The following is a 27,239-nucleotide window of genomic DNA, read 5'->3' on the forward strand; positions in this document are numbered from 1 at the left end:
GCTCTGCTCTGCACTGTGAGGGGCACTGGTCCGTGCTGAGCGCTGCTGGGCAGGGAAGACAGGCTGGGGGTGGCGAGACCATCTGTCCCGCACGCCAGGACTCTCCTAACCGGGGCTGCATGGCCAAAAGGGACCCAGGGTGCTATTTCCCAAAAAGGCAGAGCTAGAACGCCCTCCGGAGAGGACACGTGATCTTGGTAGTGAGGGCCCAGCCTTCCCCTCCCTGAGCCCCGAAGAGCCCAGCCACCTCCCAGGTGAGGTGCCCTGGGAAGCCATCATTCTGAGGGTCTCCTCTGGACTGCGGCAGGGGCATGGCTGCTTTTAAGCCCCGTGTGCCCCAATCCATCCTGGCCTGTCCCTTCACCAGCCGGTCATGAGACTGAAAACCCAACCCCAACGCCCCCCCGCCCCCCATTCTCTGAAAGGACCCTTCCCAGGAGCAGCAGGTGCAAGGCGCAGCCGGGAGAGGGCATAGAGGCATCGCCGCATCCAGGGAGCCGAGCCAGAAAGGACCTTCGAGGTCATCTGAGCGGTCCTCCAAGTGTGACCCCTGAGCCTGGAGCACTGGCCTCTACCTGGGCACGGGTTAGGTGGGGACATTCTTGGGCCCCACCCAAACCTCCGTGGGATTGAAACCCAGAAATCGGTTTTAACAAACCGTCTCGGGGGTTCAGAGGCCCGTCTACTATATTCGAGACCCTCTGGGCTGGCCCAGCTCCTCATTTTATAGAAAAGAAATGAGAGTGGACTTGCCCAAGGCCACAGGGCAAAACACTGCCGGATCTGGGACCCCCAACTGGGCCCACGCAGACGGCAATCCAGGGAGGTCACCAGGAACACCCTTCTATGGCCCACCCCACCTACCAGCTCTCCCCCCCCTCCCCTCCCGCTGCTTTTGCAGATGCCACCCCATGGGCTCCCACAGCTGTCCGAGCCCTGCAGCTCTGGGCCCCAGCACATGGCCTGCCACCATCTGAGAAATGCTGGCCGGACCCCGGGGCCCTTTCCCAACAAGAATCCAATGCCCGGGAAAGCTTTATTCCCTGCTCCAAGAACAAGACTCTGCACACAGAAGCTGACAATCAGGTGATTTCACAAGACCCCCGCCCCCCACCCCCTACAGACAGACACCACGGAACAGGGCCGGCACACCCTCCATAGCCTGGCCTCCCCCAGCCCCACAGCCAAGGGCGAGGCAACATCTCCATCAGCCCCGGTGCACCGGGCAAGACTACTGAAGGGTGGCTCACCGGACAAGATGCTCGCAGAGGAGCCAGCAGGGGGTGGGGCGGAGGAGGGCCACAGCGCACAGGCGGGCTGCCGCCTATGGCCTTGGTGCTGGGAGAGCCAGGGTCACCCTCTGTCTCAGCCGCAGGAAGGGCGCGAGTGGGGTGGAAGAGCGATGGCAGGAGAGGGGATTTTGGAAAGGGGTGGCCTGGCTGGAGGCAGAGGATCTATTTGTCACGACATCAAAGACTCCAAAGTCACCACGTCAGCCTGAAGCCGAGCTCAGTCCACAGTCCAGGACAAGGGGCTCAGGGCTGCCCACTGAGAGGCCTGGGGAGTTCCTCCTGCCTCCGCCCCCCAGGAGGCCCCGCGTCAGCCATGCCTCACTACCTCCTCGATGTCCACACTGACGAAATCCCCTCTCCTTGTTGCTGTCCTGTCTCCGGATGGCAGGGAGGGAGCCACGGTTTTAGGCTTGTCTCCATGACTTTATTGGGGCCTCACTGGTCTGCCAGCCCCAGGGGCCTCCTGGACACAGCATCCGCCTGTCCTCAGTGGGGACACCCGGGAGGCTGCTTGGAGACCCTCTCAGCCTCCAGTGCGCCTGCGTCCTAGGGACTCGCTCCACAACCTCAGGATAGAGGCCAGCACTTGGGACCCCTTCCCGAACACGTGAGACTTGGCCCTGGCCCCATCCAGCATCTCCTTCTCTCCACCCACTCCCTGCCTGAGGCTCCTCCCCTTCCCTGCCCAGTGTCCAGACAGATGGCCTGGCCTGTGGGCAGGCCTGTCCTTCCAGCCCCGGCCTGGCCTCTGTGGCCGCCCAGCGTCAGCCCGAGGGGTAGTAGGGAGCATCGCTGTGGTAGTTGTAATCTGGGCACACCTTCTGGACCAGCCTGTAGTCCGTGCTGTAGAAGGCGATGTAGACGCAGACGACTTTGAAGGGCTGCGAGCAGCTCCAGGTGGCTGAACTCTGAGCGTGGTCTCGGGAGCAGGTCTTGGCTGGGTCGTGGGTGCAGAGCGAGGTCCGGCGACCCCGTTCCACCTTCTCCCACTCCATTCGGCAGTTGAAGATTTTGGAGGCCTTGGCTTCGATGTAGATCTGCTGCTCCTGGTGGAACTCCACGGCTTTGCTGGGGGGCACGAGGCTGATGGAGATGTTGCCCTGGCCCGTGGCGTTGTGGCGGAAGTGGACGCTGAAGGTCCCGTTCCCGTGGTCCACGATCTTCCCGGTGACGAGCAGGTTCAGGGCGACCGTCTTGATGTTGGAGTAGAAGTCGCCCCAGCCGAAGATTTTCTTCACCTTGGCTGACGGCGGGGGGCTATGTTTCGGGTGGTTGGGGGGCTGCCCAAGGAACCCCCAGGCCTCCCCAGGTGGAGCCAGCAGCCCCAGGAGAGTAGAGCTGGTCATGGGGCGGGACTTCGGTGGGATGTGGCCCCGCTTCCGAGGCATCCGGGGCCGCGGCTGGCTCTCGGGGTCATCATGCTCAGGGTCCTCGGAGCCGGGGGGACCATCATCCTGGCCACAGATGACCTGCGGGAGGAGTTGTGATGAGTGTGAGAGCTCTGTCCCCAGGAGTTCTGGTCCATTGCTCCCACTGCCAGCATCATCTCTCGCCCTGTCTCTCCCACTGACCTGGCACTGAGGGGCCCCTGCACTGGCCACTCATGCGGGGGGCTGGGTGTATCCTCTGACTGGTGTCACGGTCCCATCTCCTCCCCGCCACCTCCTCTCCCCACTTTCTTGCCTCTGACCATTATTTAAAGTCTAAAGGGATGGAGGAGCATTCTCTCCAGTGGACCACGGCTCCAGGGATACGGGGTCCCCCAGCTCCTGCTCTTGGGAGAGCTGCTGTGTGAGGCAGCAGCACATTCCTGCGCTCACAGGGCCCCGGGCGTAGGAGCAGTGGAGTGAAGCCCCAGGCTGATGGGGGAGGCACCGCCCTCAGAGAGCCCCACCTCAGATGGAAGAGCTCCATCCTATGCTGGGGGAGCCCCCAGGTGGACAGAGAGGTACGGCCCTTGCCTCCTGGGACTTCCTAGTCTGCTGGGAAGATGGGACACCATCCTGTCCTAGGACAGTTTCTACCCCCAGAGGCCATGGGGACCAGCAGACAGCGGAGCAGGAAACGGAGCCCAGGGACATTCTCTCTCAAGTATAAATACAGGAGGACTGGAGACCTGGAGTGACTTTCACCCTGAGGATGGCCCAGGGCGTGGAAAGCCCAACCCTCCCACGGGGACCCTGAAGAGGACAGGCCAGGCCTTGCTGGCACGATGGGGTAGGCGTTGTCACTCCCATTCCACAGATGAGGACATCAGCACTCAAAGGTTACATCACCAGGAGGCGAAGTCACATGGGGTCAGCCCTCCCACTTCACCACACACTCCCAGCCTCACAGACCAGACCTGTCCTTCCATAGGGGTTTGATCCAAGCCCCATCCCCACCCCGAATCTCTTGTAAAACTGCCAAGGCTCTGCTGGACCAGCTCTGGCAGCCGGGGACACCGGGGTGGCTTCCTGGAGGAGCTGGGAGCTGGGAGGTGGGGGGAGAGAAGGGAGGGGCAGCAGGGCAGCCTGACGGAGCTGCTCGGGACAGCTCTGGAGGGCATCCAGGAAGCCAGGTTTCCTGAGGGCAGCCGCCTGGCGTGTCTGCTCAGCTTTTGACCAGAGCACTCGCCCGAAGTGTCTATGTCACCAGCACCAGGGGCACCGGGCACAGGTCAAGGGGTGGCATCTGGATTTGCTGGTGTCCCTGGGGTGAGGATGGGGGGGTGCCTGAGGGCTCGGGTCCGGAGGGCTCCAAAGGGGTTTGGGGTCTTCATGCCCCCTGTTCTGGCTCTGGTCAAGCCCGGGGAGGTGTGCGGTGATCCTACCGCCAGGCCCCAGGGGTGGGTGGGGCCGCAGGAGGGGGGGCTCCCGGGGCTGGACTAAAGGCTGCAGATCGGTGTGCGCTTGGCCCCAGGGGTCACAGCGGAACGGGTGGAGGATGGGAAGGGCCGCAGGTGGGGTGTGAGCGGGAAGGGTTCCTGCACACAGTCAGAGGCAACGGGGATTATTGCTCTGAGGAAAGGGGCAGGTCCAGATGTGGGGCTGAGGCTTCTCCACGACAGGATGGGGGGTGGGGCGCGGACGGCGGGCGCTGGGTCGGCGGGAGTTAAGCCCTACGCTGGGGCCTGGGGTGGGGTTCCCCGGTGTCCTGGGTCCCCGGGCAGCCATGGGCGACAGCACGGGGAGCAGCTCTGGGCGCCCGGCTCAGCTGCCGCGAGCGCCCGGGGCGGGAGCCGCCTGCCCAGGTCCTGTGGGGCTCGGGCCGCGCGCAGCCGGGAGAAGAGAGGAAAACAACAGGCGGGGAGGGCGGGAGCGGGAGGAGCGGGAGCGAGGGACGCGGGGGCCAACCGCGCCTGGACCGGCTCCGAGCGCTGGGGGACCCACCGCCCGGGGCCCTCCGGGGCCCCGAGATCAGGAAAAAGCCCCAGCCCCTGGACCTGGCGGGTCACCAGCTCACAACTCACCCCCTCTCCCCCTCCAAGCGGCCCGGGCTCCTGGAAGGGGTCGGGTGACCCTCGGCGACCTAGCGGCCGGCCTTTTCGCTGCTGCAGGTCGCACCTCCCGCCACCAGCGGCCGAATGGGTGGGCCAGCCAAGCCTCGGCTCCCCGCCCCTATTAACCCGTTCTGTCCCTCCTTCGGCCTCGGACCCGCCCTCTCCCCCAGCCTCCAGGCGTTCCCTCCATCCCGGGGATGTGGGGGGGAAGGGAGAAAGTTTCCGGGCTCGGGAGCTTCCCGCGCTCTCCCCCCGTCCTCCGAGCCCCAGCCGCCGCACAGCTCCCCGCGGACCGCTCACCAGATAGAGGCTGCCCTGCACTAGGAACACGAAGCAGCAGCGAGTCAGTTGCATCCTCCTCCTTGGCTCTCGCGCCCCTTTCTCTCCTCTTTTCCTCTCGGGGTCCCAGGGCCCTGCCGCACCCCGGCGCGTTTCAGGCGCGCCGTCCCATGCTCCGGCCGCCGGCGACTCGCGGCCCTGGCTCCTGCCCGCCGCCTGGGACCGACCCCGCCCCCTTCGGTCCAGCTGTGCAGCCGCCGCCCCCTTCCCCCGGTCCGGCTGAGCGCCGCGCGGCCCCCTCCGGGGGTCCCAGCGGTGCGCCTCGAGGGGTCCCCGATGCACGGCGGCTCTGCCGCTCCAGATCTGCGCTCGGCGGCCCCTTGGGTTCCAGCGGCGCCGCTCTCGCCCAGATGTGCTGGGGACCCGCGCGCGCGCCCGTCCCTAGTGCTAATTCCCCAGACCAGACGGCCCCGCCCGCCCCGTCGTGGCGCGCCCCCTGGCGGACGCCCCTGGCCGCGCCGAACCCGGCCGCCGCTCCCGGCGCAGCACCCGCCAGACTGGAGCGCTCCGGGCGCCCAGGCGACTCCCGCTTCCTCGTCCCTCCTACCAGCGGCGGCGGCTGCGGCTGCGGCGGCAGGTACCGTGAGCTCCCCCCTCCCCGCCCTCCCCGCCTCGTACCTCCGGAGTTAACTCCTACCCTGCCGGCCTGGCCCGCAGCTCGGGGACCCAGGACAAAGGGGGCAAGACTCGGGGGCGGAGAAATTCTTGGACATACAGTGAGAGGGTGGTGACCCGGAGTGGGGACCCTACCTTCTCCACCCCTCTAGCAGGGCCTTCGCATCAGCTGCTCTACCCTCAACCCCAGAAGCCCTGGGATCTGGAAAAACAACAACAAACAACTTCCTTATTGCCACCGCTCCCCACAGCCGAAAGTCCACTTTCTGTCTGCAAGACGCGCTTCTGTGCGGAGGGAAGTTCTTCTGGGTGTCTAGCCTGTACTCCTGTTGGTATCATGTCAGTCCCTTTCCTTTCCTACTTTACACAGTTATTTGGTGTAACGGTTCTCCTTCCCGCCCCCGCCCCCAGCACACACACGTTCGGCTAAAGCCCTGCGCTGAAAAGGCCGCTAGGGGTTAAGCGGGGTTTGGGGCTGGTCAGGGGTGAGCCTCCTGAGAAGCTGGGCAGTGAAGTGGGCAAGGGCTCCGTGGAGGCTGTTCCCGTTCTTCACTCGCATGGATGGACCCTGTGACCCAGGCAGTCACTAGGCTGGGCTGTGGGGCTCCTAGAGATGCCAGGCCCCTGGTTATCTCCTTTCTGTAAACTTCCAGGGCAAGGAGGAAGAACAGGACCCCGATATGAGATTCCCAAAGGTGGGACACCCCCCCCCCACTAATCTTCACATCTCCTTCCTGGAAGGTAGGGCCCCTTTAGTCCTTAGAAAAAGCAAAGGCCAGGTCCTAGCACCCTGTGAAGGCTGTGAGGGCGAGGAAGTACCCCAGCATTTGGGTGGGCACTCTGCTCAGTGGCCCTAGCAGGTCTCCGGCTGCATCCACCCCCCGCCCCCCCGCAGGCACCCAGCCTCCTCCCCCACCATCTGCCAGGCAGTGCGCTGGGAATGCAGATGAATCTTAACACCAGCCTGGGCCAAGCGCGATGAGGGAGACAGCTTCTGCAGAACCCAGACAGCATCACAGAACCCCCTGCGTTCCCCAGGCACCCTGGGCGGTGCCAGGTGCAGCAGCCCTTCCCTGATGGTGGTGGTGGAGGTGGTGGGAGTGTGCATGTCTAGTTAAAGACCCCAAAGGCCAGGGGAGGAAGGGACAGCTAAATCCTGTTGGCCTCTGGTCCGGCTGGGAGGAAGAAGCGGTCGGCCTGAGCGTGGGCAGCTGGTTCCGGCGCTCAGCTAGGCAGAGGCATAGCCGGGCCCACTCCTTGCACGTCTCCAGAAGGCCCTGCCCCCAGGAGAGCCGTGTGGCCAGAAGAAAGAGTACGGCTTTGCAGGCCAGGCAGCTCTGGATTCCACTCCAGGCCCGGCTGTGTGACCTTGGGCAGGTGGCGTTGGTTCTCTGATGCCCGTTTCCTGATCTGTTGTTGCAAGGACTAAATGAGACGACATGTACCAGCAAAGCTCAGGCACAATGGCTGGCAGGCAGTCGTGGGAGTGCAAGAAAGGGAAGTTCTCGCTTTTCTTCTTCCCACACATTTGCTCTGGCTGCTTCCCCTGACAGGCTTGCCCTCTCTGCCCTCTTGGCCATTCCTGGCTCACACTTCCTTCAAGTTTCCCCTCAGCATCCATCCATCAACCACTCACCAAGCCTGTCCTCAATGCCAGGCACCAGGCCAAGGGCTGGGATACAGAGATGAATGGGGCACCATCCCTGCCTTCAAGGATCTCACTGGCTAGTGCTGAGCTGAGACATGGAAATCGATGATTATAACTCAGCGTGGTGCGTGGAATCACAGATCACTGTACCAGGCATTATGGATGCACCAATGACAGCAAAGACGGGAGCAGGGTGAGTCAGGGATGGCTTCCTGGAAGAGGTGATGCCGCAGTTGTGAGGAGGAACAAGCCAGGTGAGGGCTGTTCCTGGCAGGGGGCACTGACTGGTCAAAGGTCTGGAGGCCAGAAGTGGAAGCAATTTGCTGTTACTGGCACACAGCGGGGAGGAGAGGACGCTGGAGCAGAGGGCGGGGACCTGCTGATGCAGGGTCTTATGTGTCAGGTCAAGGAGTTAGAACTTTTGTTTGTGAGGATTTTTTAAAGGGTTTTAATAAGGGGCAGGTGATTATAGTCAGATTTGCATTTTGGAAAGCTTGTAGAGAATTCACTGGAAAGAGTAGAGGAGGAACTAGAGGGGGGAACCAGTTCAGAGATAAATGCAATGGTCTGGGGTGAGAGAGAGGGCGAGCTGAAAGCATATTTAGGAGGTAAAATAATCGGGATCTGGTTGTTGCTGAGATGAGGGAGGAAGGGAGAAAGGGAGTCAGGTATGATACCCGGTGGAGGGCGGCTACAGCGTTTGGACAGGTTCAAGCCTCGGACTAATGAGAGGGCACGGTCCTCTCGTGGCAAAGCCACGTGCAAGTCCTAGCACAATGACAGCCAAAGGCTATGGTTGAACCTAATAAGCTTGACCTTATGGTCTGAACCTGTGGCCCCACGTGGCTGAGTGATATGGGCTGCGGGAGGTGCAGCAAGGAAACAAAACTTGATCAGGTGCGTGTAATTGAGTGGATTCGAAACCCAGGAGAACGTGGTAAACATCCTGACCACGCCCTTAACCCGCCTCGTGGAATCTGGCTATAAAAGACTCAGCTTGCAGGCCGTGGCACTGTTTCTTTAACCAGAGGGCAGCATCTCACCTAGCCCCAGCTTTATTCTCTCGTCTGTCTTCTTTAATCCTTCACCGCCCAAGTTTCTAGCTTGGGCAACAGGCAGGATGCTTACTGAAATGGGCACACGGGGGAGGGAAGGAAGATGGGTGCTGGGGAGAGAGGGTGGCAGCGTCCGCTACGGGTCTGTTAAGTCTGGGTGCTGTTGGCCATTCCAGGGCAGAAGAAAGCCTAACCTTGGGTGCTGAGGATGTGGATATCCAGGATATACTAATGCAAGAGTAGCAAGAAGCTTGGATGGACACTGGCATTTAAGGGGTGGGCTGAGGAAGAACAGCTCCCACCGGCCCAGGGCAGGGACAGGCAGCCAGGGGAAGGAGGGAAGGTGGGCTGATGGGGCTCTCCCACTTGAGGGCACCAAGCAGAGCGGGAGTCTCTGCACGCAGATTCCAGGGCCCACCCCAGGTGGGAGCCCAGGACCATGTATTTTCAAGCCCTTGTCCCACCCCCGCTGATGGCGATGGAGGTGGCCTCTGGGCTTCTTACTTCGATAAACTCTGGTGTGTGTGTGTGTGGGGGGGGAGCAACGGGAAAGAGGGAATGAGAAGCAGCTCAAAAGAGCAGAGTGACCTGCACAGGTAGAGACAGAACAGAGGAAACCGCGTTTGGCTGGGATTCCTCGGGCAACTGCATCCAATCTCAGTCCCCGCAGGGTAGGAAAACAGCGCACAGCTGTGCTGGAGGGAACCCAGGCAGGTCTGCCATCCAGGCTCACCTCTGTGGGTCCCCCAGCTCCCCCCCCTCCCCGCCACGCCCTGCAGACAGCCGATGCCCAAGGAACAGGACTTAGTGCCCCTCAGCCCACACCCAGCCTCCTCAGTGCCCACTTGCACCCTGGCTGTGGGCGGGCTGAGCATTTGTTTGCTTAGCACATCAATACCTTCACCTGCTTCAGTCTCACCCTGGGAAGAATCCTACTCCCCCCCCTCCCGTCTCTCCGGTGCTGCGGGAAAGAAAACACAGTGGGGGCCTAATCAGCGCTTATTGAGTGGATGGAAAAGAGGGTTCCTGATGGTTTGAAAGGTAGAGAGTGGATGCCCTTGAGCCAGCTGGAGCAGAGAGGTCCAGGGGGAGAGGTGGGAGTAGGTCATTATCATTAATAATCATTCATGTTTACCTGACAATCTGCAGTTTTAAAGGGTTACCGTAGAGTGCTATGGAGAGGGGGCTGCCGGCGCCCAGAGGGAAACCCTCATTTAAATGAGGGGGCCAAGGACGGATCCTGGAGAAATTATCTTGTTATATATGGATCAGCCGTGGTGGGAGGGGAAGGAAAGGACCTTCCAGGCAGAGGAAGCCACTCATGCAAAAGCCAGCGATGAAAGCAAGCCTGGGAATGAAGTTCTGATGAGGACGAGATGAAAGAATCATTTGTTCTACAAATAGTTATCAGAGTGGCTACTTTTATGTCGGTCCTGGGCTGGGTGGGGGGTACACCTGTGAACAGAGAGGCTGCAGTACTTATTCCCATGGAGAATGCGGGCTTTGGGGAGACAGATTAAGCAGCTAAGCACAAGAAAACACAAGCTCTGAGGGGTTGGCAAGTGGCATGAGGAAGAACTGCAAGTTCTGAGCCAGAGAAACGGAGGAGGGGGTCCCTGGAAGGAGTCGCGAGGAGGGTGGGGGGGGAGTCTGAGAGATGTGACACCTGAGATCTAAGGATGAGGAGGCCTTGGCCAGCCGCAGAGCTGGGGAGGGGCTGCAGGCAGAGGGAACAGTGCATGCTGAGCCCGGGAGACGAGAGACTTCAGTGCTTCGGAGGAGCTGAAGGAATTGAGTAGCAAAGGAGGTGGGGGGGGGGAGTGGAGGGGGAGCCAGAGAGCCAGAGCGGGGGTGGGGAGTGGGTCTAGGGCTTTATGGACCTAGTCAAGGTTTGGGGTTTCATCCTGTGATTAAGGTGTGTTGTTGTTTTTTTATTTCCAGTTTTAAACAGGGGTCAGGTTTACACTTTAGAACAATCCCTAGAAAGATCACTGACCATAGTGTGGAGGGTGGATTTGAGAGGCTGGGGGAAGCTGGAAGCTGGGAGGTGATGGTGGCCTGAATTAGGGCAGAACCATTGGGATGGGAGGAGGCAATGACCTTGAAGGAAGTTTAAGGGGTGGAATGAGAGGAGTTAGACTCCAGGATACAGTCTTGAGGAATCACCTGTGACCTCCTGCCTGGGGACACAGGACACAGAGCAGGTCTGGAGGGGGCGATGCAGCACCCTGACCTGGGCAGGTGGCGTGGAGTGGTCCAGGGAGCTCAGGTGTGTAGCTGAATAGCTGGGTGCAGAGTGGAGTTCCGACTGCAGGTGTGTGCGTGCGCCTCGAGAATCATCAGGTGAAAGCGTGAAGAGCTTGCGAAAGACCCATCTTTCGAGGTGCAAAATGGGGCTGCTAGGGCCAGTCATGTAGGAGTGAGGAGAGAGAGGGGGCACCAGGGTGGGGGAGGGGCAAGGGAGCCGAGGAAGCAGGTGGGAGACCCCTGGTCTGAAAACCCAGAGGGAAGCTGCCCATTAAATCCCAAACCGCCCGCCTCAGGCGTTGCAAGGTCATTTTGTCTGTGCTCCTGCCTCTCACAGGCCTCACGGGCCTGGAGGGACCTGCTGCCTGGAAAGGCTGCCACCTGTGCTGGTGTGGAGCGGGGAGGGCAAGGACATGGCGTCCAGCAGCCCTGGATCGGGAGTCTGGCTCTGCGGTCTGCTTCCTGGGTGATCTTGGGTGAGTCTCTCATCTTCTTTGGCGCCTCAGCCTCCCTGTCTGTAAGGGGGGTCCGCCTGCCCCCCTCATTGGGTGAGGACGCGCTGAGTGTGAGCATCTGGCTGGGCACACAGTACCCCCTGACCTTCTGTCTGGATTGTGCTGGGGAAAGCGTTTTGAAAGCAGTGCCGCCCTGAACGAAAGGACTCTGGTCATGCCCCTTCCTGCTACATCTCGGGTTGCTTCTCCAAACAGGGCCTGAGCTGGGCCGCCAGACTGCAGGGGACCTGGCGGGGCGCTGACACCTGGCCTGGAGCCGACACCTGGCGCCGGGGCCCCTGTCCGCCACCTGTCGGCCGGACCCAGGTCGCTGCGGTCACCTCCAGCTCCCGCAGGGGGCGATGGAGAGGCGCAGCGCGTCGGAGGCCGGTGGGGTTCCTGCGCCACCTGGTGAGCACTTGGGGCGCCTCCTATGGGCGCTGTGCGGAGCAAGGAAGGAGGCGGAACCGCCAGAGCCCGCGGCCCCCAAGAGCCCGCTGGGGCTCAGGTCCTCCGCGCTCTCCGCGCGCTGAGACGCTTCGTAAAGATTCCTCACAGCGAATGGCTCTGGGGCCGGATCGCCCGGGTCGTAATCCCGGATTTGCCAGTGTCTTGGGCAGATGGCTTCCCCTCGCTGTGCCTCCGTTTCCTCCTGGGGGTGATAACAGGGTCCCCACGTAAGGCGGCGAGAACAGCCTCCTGCACATAGTAAATGCTCAGTAAACTCGCCACTGTTGCATTGGCGTTCAGTTACCCGTCCAACCACAGATTCTCAAACGCCCGCAGCTCGCGGGGAGGCAGCTCTGTAGTGCAAATCGCCTCCACGGGGAGGGGGAGAGGTTCCTGCGAACCGGCTCGGAAACGGAGCCTCCGGTCCCTTATTTGCAAAGTGGGTCAATAGAACCTCTGCAGCGAGAAGTCCCGCTTCCTCTGCACTGGAGGGGCGCAAGACGGGGTAGAGGCCGGGCACCCCAGGGTCCCCAAGCGCGCCCGCACCCCTGACCCTCGGGTTTACCTCGTGAAACCCGGCCGCATCAGCCTGAGTTCAGAGGCTCTCGCCCCTCTGGAAGCTGGGGGGGGCATGCGGGCTGGAGCACCAAGTGGCAGCCACCTCCGGGAGGTCAAGGCTTCCCTCCCGGAGTGTCCCCTCCCGCCTGCACGGGGCTGCCTGGGCGCTTCTTTCCCTCTGGGGATGCCCCGCGGGCGTCCAGACGCCGGTGCCTTCCATTCGCAGGCCGCTGGCGACGCCTGGCGGCGGAGGGAAGCACGAGCGCGACCTCCACCCCACGAGGAGCCCCCCACCCAGAAGCTCTTCACCGCCCATACAGCTAGGCCAGGCTGGGGGGGGGGGGCGGGGGGGGGAGGGAAGCAGGCACTGTCAGGGGGCCCCCGGGGGTGGAAGGGATTCCCAGAGCAGCCCTGACCGGGGCTTCTGCTGGGGAGATGGAACCTGAGATGTCACATCCAAATCAGATCAGAGAGGGGGGGTGGGGTGAGGGTCGTCAAGGCCCACTGAGGAAGGGGCACGGTTGGGGTGTAGCCAGGTGACAGACCAGGGACTTCAGGAGGAACATCCCCCTAGTTTTCTCCCTCCACTCCATTTGGGGTCATTACTGTTAGACTTTGGAGCCCCAACCCTCACCCCCCAAGATTTCAATGGGGGGCAATGCAGGGCAGTGCATGGGGAGACATGAGCCTGGGAATGGTCATAGCCTGAAGGGGTCCTCAGTCCTGGCAGATCCCAGGAGGAGGCACCTGCAACCACAAAGGCCCAGAGCCCAGCGGGAGATTTGGAGAGGCAGCCCTGGCTGGTTGCTCAATGGTTAGAGCACTGGCCCCCACACAGAAGGGTCACGGGTTAGGAATAGGAAACCCAGAAGCCATAAAAAGAGAAAAAGAGCCCTAGCTGGTTTGGCTCAGTGCAGAGGGTTGGCCTGCAGACTGAAGAGTCCCAGGTTCAATTCTGGTCAAGGGCACATGCCCTGGTTGCGGGCTGGATCCCCAGTAGGGGGCGTGCAGGAAACAGCTGCTCAATGATTCTCTCGCATCATTGATGTTTCTCTCTCTCTCCCTCCCTCCCTCCCTCTCCCTTCCTTTCTGAAATTAATTAAAAAACATTTTTTTAAAAGAGAAAAGGAAAGATTTGGTTATGGGGGAAAATAGTATTTTTGACTGATGTAAGTTTCCATAAACAAAATGAAAACACCAACAACAGACTAGGGGGGAAAGATTTGCAATATGTATAACAAAGGGTTAATTAATATCCTTACTGGGAAACACTTTTTTTTTCTTTTTTATAAACCAGTAAGAAAAAGATAAAAATAAAGAATGTGCAGAAGAATAAAAAGCAATTGGCAGGACATACACATGAAAAGAGACGGCCTCCGCAGGAGTCGGGGAAATACAAATAAAAAGAACAATGAGATGTGTATTTTTTTAATCAGTAGACTTTATGTTTTCAGAACGGCTTTAGACGAACAGAAAAATAGAGCAGAATGTACAGAGAGTTCCCACGGTCTGCTCCCCAACTATTAACAAGTTACAAATGGTACTTTTGTTACCATTAAAGAGCCAAGATGGGCATGTTATTAGCTAAAGTGCATAGTGTATTCAGAGGTCCTCGGTTTTTACCCCATGTCCTTTTTCTGTTCCGGGCCCCATCACGACATGTGTCTCTGTAGGCTCCAGTTGGCCGTGACTTTTTCTCAGACGAGCCTTGTTTTGGGTGACGTTCCTAAGCTGAGGAGCACTGGTGAGGTACTTTGTAAAATGCCCCTCTGCTGGACTCTGTCTGGGTGTGCCCAGGCTATGGGTTTCCGGGAAGGTGACCGCAGAGATGGGATTCCACTTTTATCACATCATCTCAAGGCTACGTCCCATCAACGTGGTTTATGATATTGAAGTTGACCTTGATCACCTGGCCGACATAGTGTCTGTCAGGTTTCTTCACTGTGAAATGATCCCCTCCCCTCCCGGCCGCCTCTTTCTATACTGCACTCTTTACAAGGAAGGTCTGATGTGCAGCCCACGACTAAGCAGTAGGGGTATGTGCCCCCTCTTTTGGGATGAAGTGTCCACATTATTTATCTGAAATTCTTTTGTGAGGGAGATTTGTCCCTTCTCTCCCCCATGTATGAATGTGTTTGGTCATGTACATATTTAAATCAGCGTGGTCTCATGAGTATTTATTTTTTGCTTTAGGTTATAATCCAATACTACTTTATTTGTTTGGTTGTTGTGATGTATTTTTTTTTTTTTTTTTTTTACCCTTCAGGTTGGAAAAATGAAAAGATTAACAACCAGGGCCGAGGCAGCCGGTGCTGGCCACCCGGTGAGCTGCTGCCCCTGCAGTCAGAGCTGCATGTTAGCCCTGGAAACGCTGAAGGAAAAGGAGCAGAGGCAGAGCCAGGTGTGTTTGTCTGAGCCCATTTTTATATAAAATGAAGGACTATCGATCTATCATTCCCATTTGTCTCCCTGCAGCCACACTGGCCCACCTTCAATCCATTCTGCACCCAGTGGACACCCCAGGGGGTCCTTGTGCAACCTCCCCCTGCTCTCAGAGGCTTTCCGGTGCCCTTGATTAACTTACTCCCCCCCTTCCCCCCCCCCCCCCCGCCCCCCCACTGCCCCTCACAGAGCCCTCTACTGGAGCTCAACTGAAATGCCCCACTTCAGAGAGCTCTTCCTGACAATTCCACCTACAGCAGCCTGGTCCCTGCCCCAGGCCCCATCACTCCCGCGGATCACAGCACCATTGCTCCCCACCCCCCCCTACCCCCCCGAGAATTCATTGCTATTTGAAATATTCTAATTCTCTGTCTATTACCTCCCTTCACCCCTAGAATGTAAGCTCCATGAGGGTAGCGGGCATCACAGCTGTTGCGTATTTGCCCCAGTAGTTCAGGCTTAGTACAGGGCCGATGCATAGTAGGTCTCACAACTTCTTACTTGTTGAGCGAACCTCCTTAGAGAAATATAGGGAAAGACAACACTCCTTCAGCCACGTTAGTGACCTCAGAGTTGTGGGGCTGGAAGGGGAGAGAGGAGAAGATCGATTTTTTCTTTAGACACCTCTCGTTTAAGCTGTACAGAGAACATGTAGTGCTACGGTTTGTAATGAAAAGGGAAATCCAATAAAGTTAATTTAAAAAAGAAAAGAAAGAAATTAAAGTTTTCCTTTCCTGAGGGGGCGGGGGTGGGGGGAATAAGGAAAAAACAACAACAAGGCTTGATGTGGGAAATTGTTTGGTGTTTTGGGGCGCGCAGGCTGGGAGATTGGGCTGGGCTGGAGAGGACTGAGGGGATGGTGGCAGAGGAGGGGGGTGGTGGGGAGACAGGAGGTTCTGGAATTGTTATAGGAGGGGCTGAGTGGAAGGGGTGGGAAATAAAGGCTGGGCTGGGAGACCTCTGGAGTTGGCTGGATACGAGTTGATTTGGGGTAGTTGGCGGGGAGCATGGCTGGTGGGGTGACTGTGGAATCCCCCCCCCCCCACATCCTATGGCATCGCTGCTGGGACTTAACCCATCTCCCTCCGTTGGCTTCAGTGTTCTCGGCAATAACGTAGGGGTTGGCGAGGAGTCTCCAAGGTCCTCCCAGCTCCATCGGGGCTGACTCCCCGTGCGGGAACTTGCTTTGGGCCCGCCCGGCAGGCAGCCCCATCCCTCCCGCGACCATGAAGCTTTGAGCGGGCGGCCCCCGCCTCCGGCCAATAGAGGGCGCTGCGGTAGCGCGCATCGGGCAGGCTCCGCGCCTTCCAGCGCGGTTCGCTGCCACTGCGGTCCTGGGTGCGTCCTGGCCCACCGGGTCCTTCTGTCTCAGCTCTCATCGCGCCAGAGTGTCCGCGGGACTCGAGTGCCCGCTTCCCTGGGTCTGGGCTGAAGAGGGCGGGCTGGGTCTGGAACTTGAAGAACTTCAAGAAGTCATTCCTTCCATGCCCCTGCCTCTAATCTCCACCACCCGGCTCCCGCCCTGCAGCCCTCCCTCTGCTGGGCCCCTCCCGGGACATCTGTGAGCAGTCTCCGCTGTGAGCTGCACGCCCCTCACTCCCTGTGTCGCCTCATCTCCTCCCAGGAAAGTTCCTCCTTCCCTGTTTCATGCCCCTCACTCTGCCCTCTCCGGCCTCGCAGGTTCTTGGGCGTGTCTTGTCCCAGGATCAGAGGAAGCTGGTCTAGTTTTTCCCCCCTGGGGTTCTGGCCATTCGGCCACCCTCCCTGAAGCTGACTGGGCACAGAGCGGACCCAGGCCCCCAGCAGGACCTTGAGGACTCTGGCTACCTGTTGGCCAAGCCGCCAGCAGGGCCAGGGGAAGGGGGCCGCCCCTGGTTCCGGAAACTGGGCAGGCCCAGACTTGCTGTATGATGGGAAGGAGTCGCTCTCTGGCCTGGCTGCTGCCCAGCTGCTGCGGGGCAAACCCTTGTGCCCCTACCTCCCTGTCCCTCCGCCGCCCCCAGGGCTCCCCAGCTGGACAGAGGGCCCCACGTAGGCTGTTGGCCCAGGGTATGCAGTGGGTGGGGTGTGAGTGAGGCCTGGCCAGTGTGGCTGCAGGGAACACGCCCCAGGGCAAGCTTCCCAGGAGGAGGGTCCCGGGCCCACTGTGTGAGAGGTGGAGAGTGTCCCTCCAGCCGGCTGCTCTGGGCTGGGTGCTGAATGGGCATGCGGGCAGGGTCCGGCTGACCAGCACCCTGGGCCAGTGGGGACAAAGACCCCAAACTCCAGGCCCTCACCCTGATTCCCCCTCTCCACGTGGAATCCTGTTCTCAGGATTATACCGATGAACCTCAGTTGGCCTTGGGGGTCAGGCCAACGGGCAGTCCTTTTCAGGGTGGCCCATGCTGTCTTCAGTTTCTGAGACCAGATGGAGCGCAGGCCTGTGGGCTATAGGGACACGGTGAGGGGTGTGGCCATGTGTAAACCATCGGTATCAGGCAGTCCTGGGCCTGCCATTTGACCAGTTTGCCTAGAACTGTCACATCCTGACATATGGTTAAGAGTCGGCCAAATCCTTGCCCTGGCCAGTCTTGCTCAGTGGTGAGAGTGTCGGCCCTCGGACTGAAGAGTCAGGGGTTGGATTCCTGGTCAAGAGCACACACCTGGGAAAAGGCTCAGCATCCTGTGAGATCAGAATTCTAGGGTTGCTTAGAAATGGCCAACCAGGAGGCACATGCAAATCATGTGTAGATCATATGCAAACGAGCACACTTCTTCCTGGCCAGTGCTGGGGCCCAGGGAGTCCTCCTGAAGCCCTGGGGGCAGGGGAAGTGGCAAGTAGGACTCTGGGGGTGCTGGGAGCAGAGCTCCTTTCTACTTTGGTCCTTTCCAGTTTGTAGACTAAGGCTCTAAACCCCGTGAGAAAGGCCATGGCCACAGAAGCTTCCAGGTGCCGCCTGCCTAGTTCCCTGCTGTGGGTGCCATGGGGAGGGAGAAGGGTGAGAGAACTGGGGGAGCTGGGTGGGAGCTCCCAGACCCACCATGGAGAATGGATGTCACAGTGACAGCTGGCCTAGGCTGCATGCACTGGTCAGGCACAGTTGTTGGGCGCCAAGGCAAGGGATTCAGGGCAGACAGAAGGCCTGGAGGTGGGTGTGCAGGGCCCCTGGGGTTTCCCTGGAGCTCAGAACACAGACCGATGGGATGGAGCTGGGGACACCTCAACAGCCCTCGCCCCTCCCTGTGCGCAAGGTACCCGCGGCCCAGGGAGGGCTTGCAGATCACCCAGCATGGCTTCGTGGGGCCAAGACCCAGACAGAGACCAGGCCCAGGCCTCCCACTTTGCCGGGGTTGGCATCCTGACTTATGCACATGTGCTGCACGCGCAGTACACACACCTGCACCTCACATGCTGACAGACTCTGCGTGGAGCGTGCTCGCTAGCACCTGGGCACACCCATCCCCCAGCCCGAGCGCAGGTACAGGACACCTGCCCACAGATGTGCACACGGCCTCCAGCTGGGCTCTGACTCCCCCCTCTTCCTTACACCGTGCACATGCCTACGACAGGCAGGGGCGGGGGGAGCGTGGTTTCCTCACCCTCATGAGCTCTCCAACATACTGCTGGGCATGCGGCCATCTCTGCCTCCCTGGTCCAGTTTCAGATTCACATGGGGGGGGGGACGGGGCGCTGCCTCCAGAGTGGGGGTTAGGGTTTGCCTGACTCCTGGGTCATTTCTCCATGTGACCGTCTTTTCCCTGAGGCAGGGCTGTGGCTCCTCTGTTCCAACGGGGCCCCTGAAGACAAGAGCTGTGTGTCCCCCTGAGATTAGAACTCCCCCGGGTCAGCGCCTGTCCCTCTGCCAGGAGCTTCTGGAAGGCAGGGGCTGTGTCTGCCACATTAGACAGACTGGGGCAGACACCACCCGGTGGCTGGACGGGAAAATGGGCCTCTCTTAGGGAGCCTCCAGCCTCATGGAGAAAGCACTGCCCTGTCCTCAGGGAGCCCAGGTCTAACGCAGGCAGTCTGTCCCACTTTCCCTTAGTCATTCATAAGCCATCCTCCCAATGAAGTTTGTCTAATGTCTGTTTTGCCCACTGGCTGGCATCTCCCTAAGGCACCTCACCTGGCCCAGCAGATGCCATTGATGTGTTGAATTGCATGGCACAGGCCGCATCACAGGCCAGCTCCCACGGAGAACCCAGTGCCACCTCTGCAGGTTCAGTCACTCCCAGCAGCTCCTGATGTTCCTCCTGAACACAGACTTGGCCCCTGCCTGGGCTCCCTGCCTCCCCTGGGCCAGCCCTTCCAATCTCTTCCTCACCGCAGCCAGAGTGATCTTCCCCAAACCCACATCTGAACAGTCACTTCTGGACCTCAAACCTTCCATGGCTCCCCAGTGCCCCAGGAGAACGTCCCACCTCTCTATCCCCGTTCCTTTCAAACGTGGTCTCACAGGGTTCCCTCTCTCATCCCAGCCTCCAACGTCCTCTCCAATAGCCCCAAGGCTGGCTTCTCCCGCTGCCTGCCCAGGGATGGAGGGTGCCTGCTCCGGGCTCCTGGCACCCTGTGCCTCTGAGCATTTGCCAGGCTGCAAGGTCTTCCGGGCAGGGCCTGGCTGCTGCTCACCTGTGACTCTCCATCTGCCCGCCAGGACACAGTCTGGAGCGACGGGCAAACAGCCACTCTCTACACAGCCCGGCCCTTCCCACGCTGCTTCCTACCCATCTGTCCAGACTCCTGCCCACCTGCCCTGAGTTCTTTCCTGTCACCTGTCACAGCCTGGGATGATGTTACTTGCTGGTTGTTCACCTGCTCAGTGTCTGCCTGGGCCACTAGAGCAGTGGTCACCAACCTTTCGGACCTCACGGGCCACCCGTGGTCCATGGACCACCGGTTAGCGACCGCTGCGCTAGAGTGTGAGTTCAAGATGGCTCCGGCACCGTCCCCACCTGGAGCTGCTCGGCACCGAGCCTGTCCAGGTAGCACTGGCTGAGCAGTTGTGTGTGTGCCAGCGCCAACCTAGGGCCTTTGCACATATCACCTCCTTTCACCCCCTGAGCCCGGCTCAGGCAGCTCCGACACTCACTGACATCTTAGAGACAGGTTTGCAGAGACCTCAGTCACTCGCCCAGGGATGCTCGGTTAGTGGGTGAGGGGCTGAGATGGGAACCCAAGCTTCCCCCGCTGCGCTGCACGGTGCTGCCTCCACAGGAAAGCAACACCTTTGCGACAGGAAGGTGCTGGAGCCTCCTTCAGACCCTGCCTCTGCCGTTCCTCCTGCTACTGCCGTTCCTCAGCCCATTTCTCGTTTCTCTGCTTGGAAGTGGAGGGGGAACTGGAGGTCAGAGAGGGGCAGTCAGCGGCTGCCACAGCAGATGGACAGCAGTGACCAAGTCAGAGAGGGAGCAAGGTCGGCCAACGGGAGAACTTCCAAACCCTGTCTCCTTGGGGATGAGACCTGTGTCTTATTTCTGTAACAGTGAATGAGTGAGTGAGTGAATGAATGAATGAAACTTCCCCTGGGAACACGGAGAGAGTCCCCTTGTTCAGCTAGAAGAGTTTGCTGGGATGGTGGAAGGGCGGGACATCGGGCTGGAGGGCAAGGGAATAGGAGTGATGAGTACAGGGGGGACTCCTGGGAGCTGTGCTGGGAGAGAAGCGGTTAAGCACCCCCCCAACCCTGCCCCCTTACTACCACCAACAGCCTGCCGCTCGGGCCTCTGACCAGTGTATGCTTTGGCTCGGGGAGTCCGCTGCTTGTCTGAGGTGTCCCCTGTTTGCCCTCCTTCCCAGGGCTATTGGCAGGCCCGTTGTCCCACAAGCCGATGGCCAGCTGTGCAGCTGTCTGGGGCAGTGTCTGGGGCAGTGGGGCGTGAGAACATCTGGGGCTGAGTGTGCCGAACGGCCAGGCAGTGGGGTAGGGTCCCCTGGGCCTGCCATGGTAGCACAGAGGGGCAAAGGTCCGAGGGAGTGCTCCTCGTGTGGGGACACGCGGTTGTGCCCTGGCTGACGGAGGGTCTCGGTGTCTGTGCAGCAAAGTCCAGGTTCTTTTCCTTCAGAGTGTGAAGGCACAGGGAGTGCGCTCGCTCAGAGCTGGGCACACAGGAGTACGTGTTTGTGGTCCTTGCTATGAGAGAGGACGGGGATAAGGGAGGACGGGGAGGGAGGCTGCTTTCAGACTGAAGAAGGGTGTGTGAGAGCAGGCGGGGTGCCCACCTGCTCTTTCTCTTTTCACGGCTGGGCTGTGATATACCAGCCACCACCATGGCCCACCCCCACCCCACCCCAGGCCTCTGTGGACTCGCCAGACTAGGTCAGGGCCCCTGATCATTGCTCTTACAATACCCTGTTCTTCCTTTCCAGCTCATATTCCAGATGTAATTGATGATTTGGTTAATGTCTGTCCCTGACTCTTCTCTAAGATCCCTGAGGTCCCCTCTCTGCTGATTTAATATTGCGTTCCCAGCGTCAGCCTCGGTGTCTGGCTTGGAGTGGGAGCTCAGTATAGACGGGGAGACGGGCTCTCAAGAGGTGTCCATGACAAGATATCATCATATCCTTCCCCTGCTCACACAAGTTCACATTCACGGCTCCCTGGGCCTCCCTCATCGGCTTTCTAACTGAAAGGCCTGCAGTCAACAGCCACATTGTTCCCCAAATTCACTTCCCTTAAGCTCTCCTTTAGCCGGAACAGCCCTTTCTTCTGCCCACCCCAAACCCCCCCCCCCCACTTTGGTTGTCTTCAAAATCCCAGCAGGACCAGCTCAGAGTATCCCTCCCCTGACACGCTTTCCTGGTCTCCCCTGAAGGTCTGAACTGGCTTCTTTAGGTGGGGTTGGCCTCTCTCTCGAGGATGGATGTCCCAGTGACCAGCTGAGGTCATGGCCTCATCAACCTGCATATTCCCAGCATGCCTTGCACACATTCAACAGCCCTTTGTGTGTGTGTGTGTGGGGGGGGTATTTTAAAAATATATATATTTGTATTGATTTAAGAGAGGAAGGGAGAGGGAGCGAGAGATAGAAACATCAATGATGAGAGAGAATCATTGATCAACTGCCTCCTGCACGCCCCCTAACTGGGGATTGAGCCCACAACCAGGGCATGTGACCTGACGGGGAATAAAACTGACCTCTTGGTTCATAGGTAGATGCTCAACCACTGAGCCATGCCAGCTGGGCTCAACAGCCCTTTGTTGAGTGGAAATTGACAACGAAAGGGCCCACACCCGGCCCCTCCATGGACTCTCAGCGGGCTCACTGCCTCACGGGTCAGAGACTGCAGACGGCTGTGGGAGGCGGCGGAGTGACCGTACCAAGACCCTCAGTGTCTGGTGTGGCGGAGGCACCTAGCGCATAGACTCTGACATGCAATTAAGATTCCACATCAGTTGATTCTGAGTTAGCGAAGGAAGATGATTCTGTTGGGCCGGGTGAACCAGGTGAAATCCCTTAAAAGGGGCGTGAGATCCTCTTGCTGGGCTTGAGGAGTAACCTGTAGGGAGGGGGCTTAGGAGAGGGTTGTGAGGCCCGCACGGTGGGCAGCCTCTAGGTCAGCGGTTCTCAACCTGTGGGTTGCGACCCCTTTGGGGGTCGAACTACCCTTTCACAGGGGTCGCCTGAGACCATCGGAAAACACATATATAATCACATATTGTTTTTGTGATTAATCACTATGCTTTAGTTATGTTCAATTTATAAGAATGAAAATACATCCTGCATATCAGATATTTACATGACGATTCATCACAGTAGCAAAATTACAGTGGTGAAGTAGCAACAAAAATAATTTTATGGTTGGGGGTCACCACACATGAGGAACTGTATGAAAGGGTCGAGGCATGAGGAAGGTTGAGAACCGCTGCTCTAGGAGCTGAGCGCGCCCCTGGCTGGCAGCAAGGAAACCAGAACCTCAGTCCTGAGGTTGCAGGAACGGAATGCTGCCAACAACAGTGTGAGCTGGAGAGGACCTTGAACTCAGGGACAGTGCAGCCTGGCCTACACCTGGTGAGACCCCGGCAGCAGGGCCAGGTAAGCCGGACCCAGACTCTGACCCATGGAAACTGAGGTGTTTTTTTAAAAAAAATTGTGCTATTTTAAGCTACTAAATTAGTGTTAATTTGTTACTGGGCAATTAACCCGGATGGACGGGCTCAAGACAACCAGCCATAAGGAGCAATACCGAGGGGAGGGTCATGGGGTGTGAGAGAGAGAGAACCCTGGGAACAGGAGGCGGAATTTGGGCCTTCACATGCGCACCGCCGGGGTTTACCTCCTCCCGCCCCCACTCCTCTCCTACCCTGGGCCTGCCTGTGAGTCTATGTGGAATCCAACTCGTCTCCGTGAGGGACTTGGTTTGGGGGTTCTAGTCTCTGAGTGTCTTTGAATTCAGACCAAATTTGGGATGAAACTGTATCACAAACACCCCCCCCCATCCTAACACCAACTGTAAGGCCCCAAATTACCATAGAGGCAGGTGTAACATGGATCCTCCCCCCACAACACCCCCGTCCAGAGCCCAGGCGCCTGCTTGTGGCCCAGACAGCCCCACGCAGACAGCTGCTGCTCCCCTGGGCTCCGCTCCTGCTGTTGGGACCAGGCGGGCTGCAGGGCAAGAGTTCACAGCCCCCATGGCAGGCTGGCAGCTGGGGCTCCAGATGTGGGGGAGCCCGGAGCCTGGAGGTAGGGTTACACCCAAGTGGTCCGTTTCCTTTCCCGGGAGGGACGGGAATGTCGGGGGGTGTCTGGGATTGGAGAATCAGGGGAGGGGCTAATTCCTACTCCCCCCTCCCCCAGCTCTGCTCCTAGGCCCCTTCCTGGATGTGGGTAACTGGGGGAGCTTGATGAATGGACCCAGGTCCCCAACCAATAGGGGGACAAGCCTCCACCTGCTTGGAGTCTTTCCTGCCCGTGAAGAGAACCTGACTCGGATGTCCCAAGACCCTGCCAGAATCCTCCAGCCAGAGCAGCTGTGAGAGGAGCCGGACCCCCTCTCAAGCCCTTCCTTTTGTCCACAGTGAATACGGCAGGATTTGGTTTCTCCACTGACACTCCTCCCGCCACCCCCCTACCCTCCCCCCAGCCCAGCCACTGGCCCAGGGCTCCCATCCATCCTGTCTCAGGCTGGGCCTCTCCAGGACACAAAGAAGGCATCTCAGGTTCCCTTGTCGGGGAGCTTGCCCTTTGATCTGCCCCCTCCTCCCACCCTGGGGGTGCTGGGGTGCCCCAGGCAAAGCTCCATCCAGGGACAGGCACCCAAAGATAAGATCTGGGATGGGAGGGAGTCCAGGGCGCAGGGACTTCAGAGGAGTGCCGACAGCCCCCTGCCCCAGCTCACCTCTGCCTGCTCGCCTCGGCTCCCTCCCTGTGCATCCGCCAGTGCTCTCAGTCCCCCTCGCCAGCAAGCCTGAATCCGGACTTTACGAAGCCCTTTCACAGCTGTGGTTTCACACGGCTGTCTCGTTGGCCCTAGCAGAGAGCCATTATTGGACCCACTTTATAGATGAGACGACTGACACCCAAAGGTCTGCCCCAGGTCCCCTGATAGTAAGTGGCAGAGCCAAGCCGGGAGCCATAGCTGCGCCCCTGGCATCCCATCTCCTGTTCCTCCCCCGAGGCAGGCCCTATAACAGCTGTGGGCAAACTACGACCCAAGGGCCAGATCCGGCCCGTTTGAAATGAATAAAACTAAAAAAAAAAAAAGACCGTACCCTTTTATGTAATGATGTTTACTTTGAATTTATATTAGTTCACACAAACACTCCATCCATGCTTCTGTTCCGGCCCTCCGGTCCAGCTTAAGAACCCATTGTGGCCCTCGAGTCAAAAAGTTTGCCCACCCCTGGCCTAGAGTGTCCACCTGGCAGCATGCTGAGTGCGCAGGTGCCTGACACCCTCCCCCTCCCCCTCCCCCATGGTGGCCAGGGGGTGGGGAGTGGAAGGGAGAGCACAGCGAGTTTTAGGGCAGTGAAATTATTCTGTATGATACTAGCACGGTGGATACATGTCATTATTTGTTTGTCTAAACCCATAGACTATACAACCCTAAAAGTGAGCTCATGTAAATACGGGCTTTAGGTGATGATAATGTTTTCACGTAGCTTCATCAATGTCCCACGTGCACCGCTGGAGTGTAGGATGGAGACAGTGGGGAGGGCTGTGCTGGGGGACAGAGACAGGGGACCTATGGAAACTCGGTACTTTCCGCTCCGTTTGCTGGGATCCTAAAGTTGCTCTACACAATAAAGTCTATTAATTTTTTTTAAAAGAACAGAGCACGGAAGGAGCAGCTTCTGTTATTGATTTGGTTTGGGAGGAGGGGTGAAGATAAACGAATTCTTGTTGCATGCTGAGCACGTTGACGTTGAGATGTTGGGAGAACATGCAAAAGGCAGTATCTGACAGGCAACCAGGAGATGGGGTTTGGAGAGAGATGGTGTGGAGGTAACACACGCGGGCCATTTAGAGTGGGGATGGGGCCCACACGGGCAGTGGGTCATGTGACACAGGAAGGCAGCCCGGCCTGGAGAGAGTACACGGCATAGAAGGGGACCCACACGCTCTGGGGTGGCTGCAGTGAGCGGAGGTGCTGGTGGAGAGGCAGTTCCGTGTCTGGGCAGCGGGGCAGGGGCAGGGGCAGGGCCAGCGCAGCGAAGACAGGGGTTCTGTTCCCGGGAAGGTGGGTGTCCGTTTCTAGAAGGTTTTCCCCTCTGATCTCAGAAGGCTGAGAGGGTGAGGCCTGGGAGTGCAGAGTTGGATGCCACCCGGAAGGAGGCCAGCTTGGGCAGGAGAGGGGTGGGGGACTGGAGGTCGGCTGGGTGCTGTTGGTTGAGGCTGGAAGGGAGGAGGGGTGCGCCTCTCTTTCCCTGAATCTATAGTTTGGCAGGGAAGTGAGAGGACGGGGGTTTGAGGGTGTGGGGGTTCAGAGAAGGTGTTTATAGGATGAGGGAAGTGGGAGGCTGTTTATAGACTGAGGGGACAGCCCTCAGAGGGGACCCAGAGCACAGGTGGAGGAGTAGGGACTTTGTCATGCATTGTTTCCATTTATTGTAGAAAAACTATTACGCCAATAAAAAAAATTTTTGGGGGGGTGCAAACACTCATAATTCCACCTCTCACCTCACTCAACGATGTCGAGTTTTTCCTGGCAGAGAGAGGCAGGGACTCCAAGGAGGTGCTGTCCCAGGACCTCATCCTCCCCAGGGAGGAGAAGAGGGGCTGGGCACTGAGGACTCACACAGCTGCGAGGGGCTTTCACATCGAATCTATCAGACTTGAGTGAAACATTGAGCCCTGCCCCCCCTTCCCCCCCACACCTCCCTCACCAGCTCCTGGTCCAGGTCCCTCTCCAACGGCTGTCTTCCCCGGGCCACCCCTTAGCAGGGTACCACCCTGAACCCCGCGTGAAGGGGGTGGAAGGGCCACAGCGCTGGTGGGGGGCTGGGTGGTAATTGAATCCAGGGGCCTTGAGACACAGGCCAATGGCTTTTCCCTGCCTAATTAGAGGGATTTTTTTTTTTTTTAAACCCAGGAAACAAATCCATATGGTCTGCGATTGTTTCTCAGGCTCTTTACCCTCCTGAAGTCGTAAATGTCCTGGGCTTTTTAGCACCAGAGGATTGGGAAGGGGGAGGGGCCTCGGGCTTAGGTTTCTCTGCTGGAGCCCAGTCCAGGATCTGGGGCCTCCTGGGGTCCTGCCCCCGACCCCATCCGTTCAGCCACCTCGGTTCCCTCTACAAGTCCTGGCAGGCGGCCTCCACTGCCACCCACACAAGTTTCCCCTTCTCCCCAAGGCCTCTCCTCTGGCCAAGAGCTCTCCCCCAACCCAGCCTTTCTCCCCCTCCTACCCTGCCAGGCACATCGCTTCCCCGCTGCCCTCCCCCACATGTCCTGCACTGGTGCCCACTGCCCCTTGGCTGGCTGCTGTCCTCCAAGTGTGACCTGTTCCCACCATCCGATTGGGAGCTGACAAGAGACAAGAGAACCATGTGTTTTCCGTTAGCCTGAGCTTCTGAAGGGTTGCTCCAGGCACCTTTATCTGCGCTAAGGAGCAGAAGGCACTGAGGTTAGACCTAGGGCGGTGGGAGGGAGAGGGCAGAGCTTTGCTATTTGTACACGGAGCTGCAGGAAGCTGGGACCCGGAGTCACACCCGTGAGCTGCTGACCACACGCATCACTGGCTGCCTCGCTGCACCAGGGCCAGGGGTCCTCCCTGGTGGAACCGGGGCCCGGGGTCCTCCCTGGTGGAACCAAGGCTGGGAGTTGGGGTAGGGTTTGTGTGTTGTTGTTTTTGCAAAACTGGGAGAGAAGCTCCTCTGGTCAGTGGCCAATGACCTTGCTCAGGGCCTTCGGAGCTAGGAGGTCATTTTGGGAGAGACCTGGGAGTTCATGGGTGGGGAGGAAGGAGCCTGCTTTATGCTCCCGAATGCTCCGGAATTTGCTGAGTTTTGGGAATTTGTTTGCAGATAGTACTATCTTGCCCTTGAGATCCGCCATCTCCAGGGCATTTGTGAGAAGGGTCCAGGTATTTGGGGGTCCCAGGCCTCAAATGGGTTCCCATGTGCGCTGTGCATCCATGGCGTGAACTTGCGAGAGTCATATACCCCTCTGGGCCTCAGTTTCCTCATCTGTACAATG

At 59.0% G+C, this 27,239-nt stretch overlaps 1 protein-coding gene across 4 annotated transcripts; it reads right to left on the reverse strand.

The window, feature by feature from the left end:
• Positions 1–1,022: 1,022 nt before the first annotated feature.
• Positions 1,023–5,849, reverse strand: NXPH3 (neurexophilin 3). Of its 4 annotated transcripts, none has more exons than XM_059670686.1 (2): positions 5,731–5,849; positions 1,023–2,761 (listed from the first exon to the last, which is right to left on the reverse strand). In XM_059670686.1, exon 2 carries the CDS (start codon positions 2,678–2,680, stop codon positions 2,057–2,059), a length of 624 nt encoding a protein of 207 aa, XP_059526669.1. In that variant the 5' UTR covers positions 2,681–2,761; positions 5,731–5,849; the 3' UTR covers positions 1,023–2,056. The 4 variants fall into 4 exon arrangements, with proteins under 4 accessions (XP_059526669.1, XP_059526667.1, XP_059526668.1 ...); XM_059670684.1 differs by lacking the exon at positions 5,731–5,849 and adding an exon at positions 5,074–5,604; XM_059670685.1 differs by lacking the exon at positions 5,731–5,849 and adding an exon at positions 3,909–4,087.
• Positions 5,850–27,239: the final 21,390 nt, after the last annotated feature.

This window comes from Myotis daubentonii, chromosome 16 (assembly GCF_963259705.1).
Source record: "Myotis daubentonii chromosome 16, mMyoDau2.1, whole genome shotgun sequence".
Classification (NCBI taxonomy): Eukaryota; Metazoa; Chordata; class Mammalia; order Chiroptera; family Vespertilionidae; genus Myotis; species Myotis daubentonii.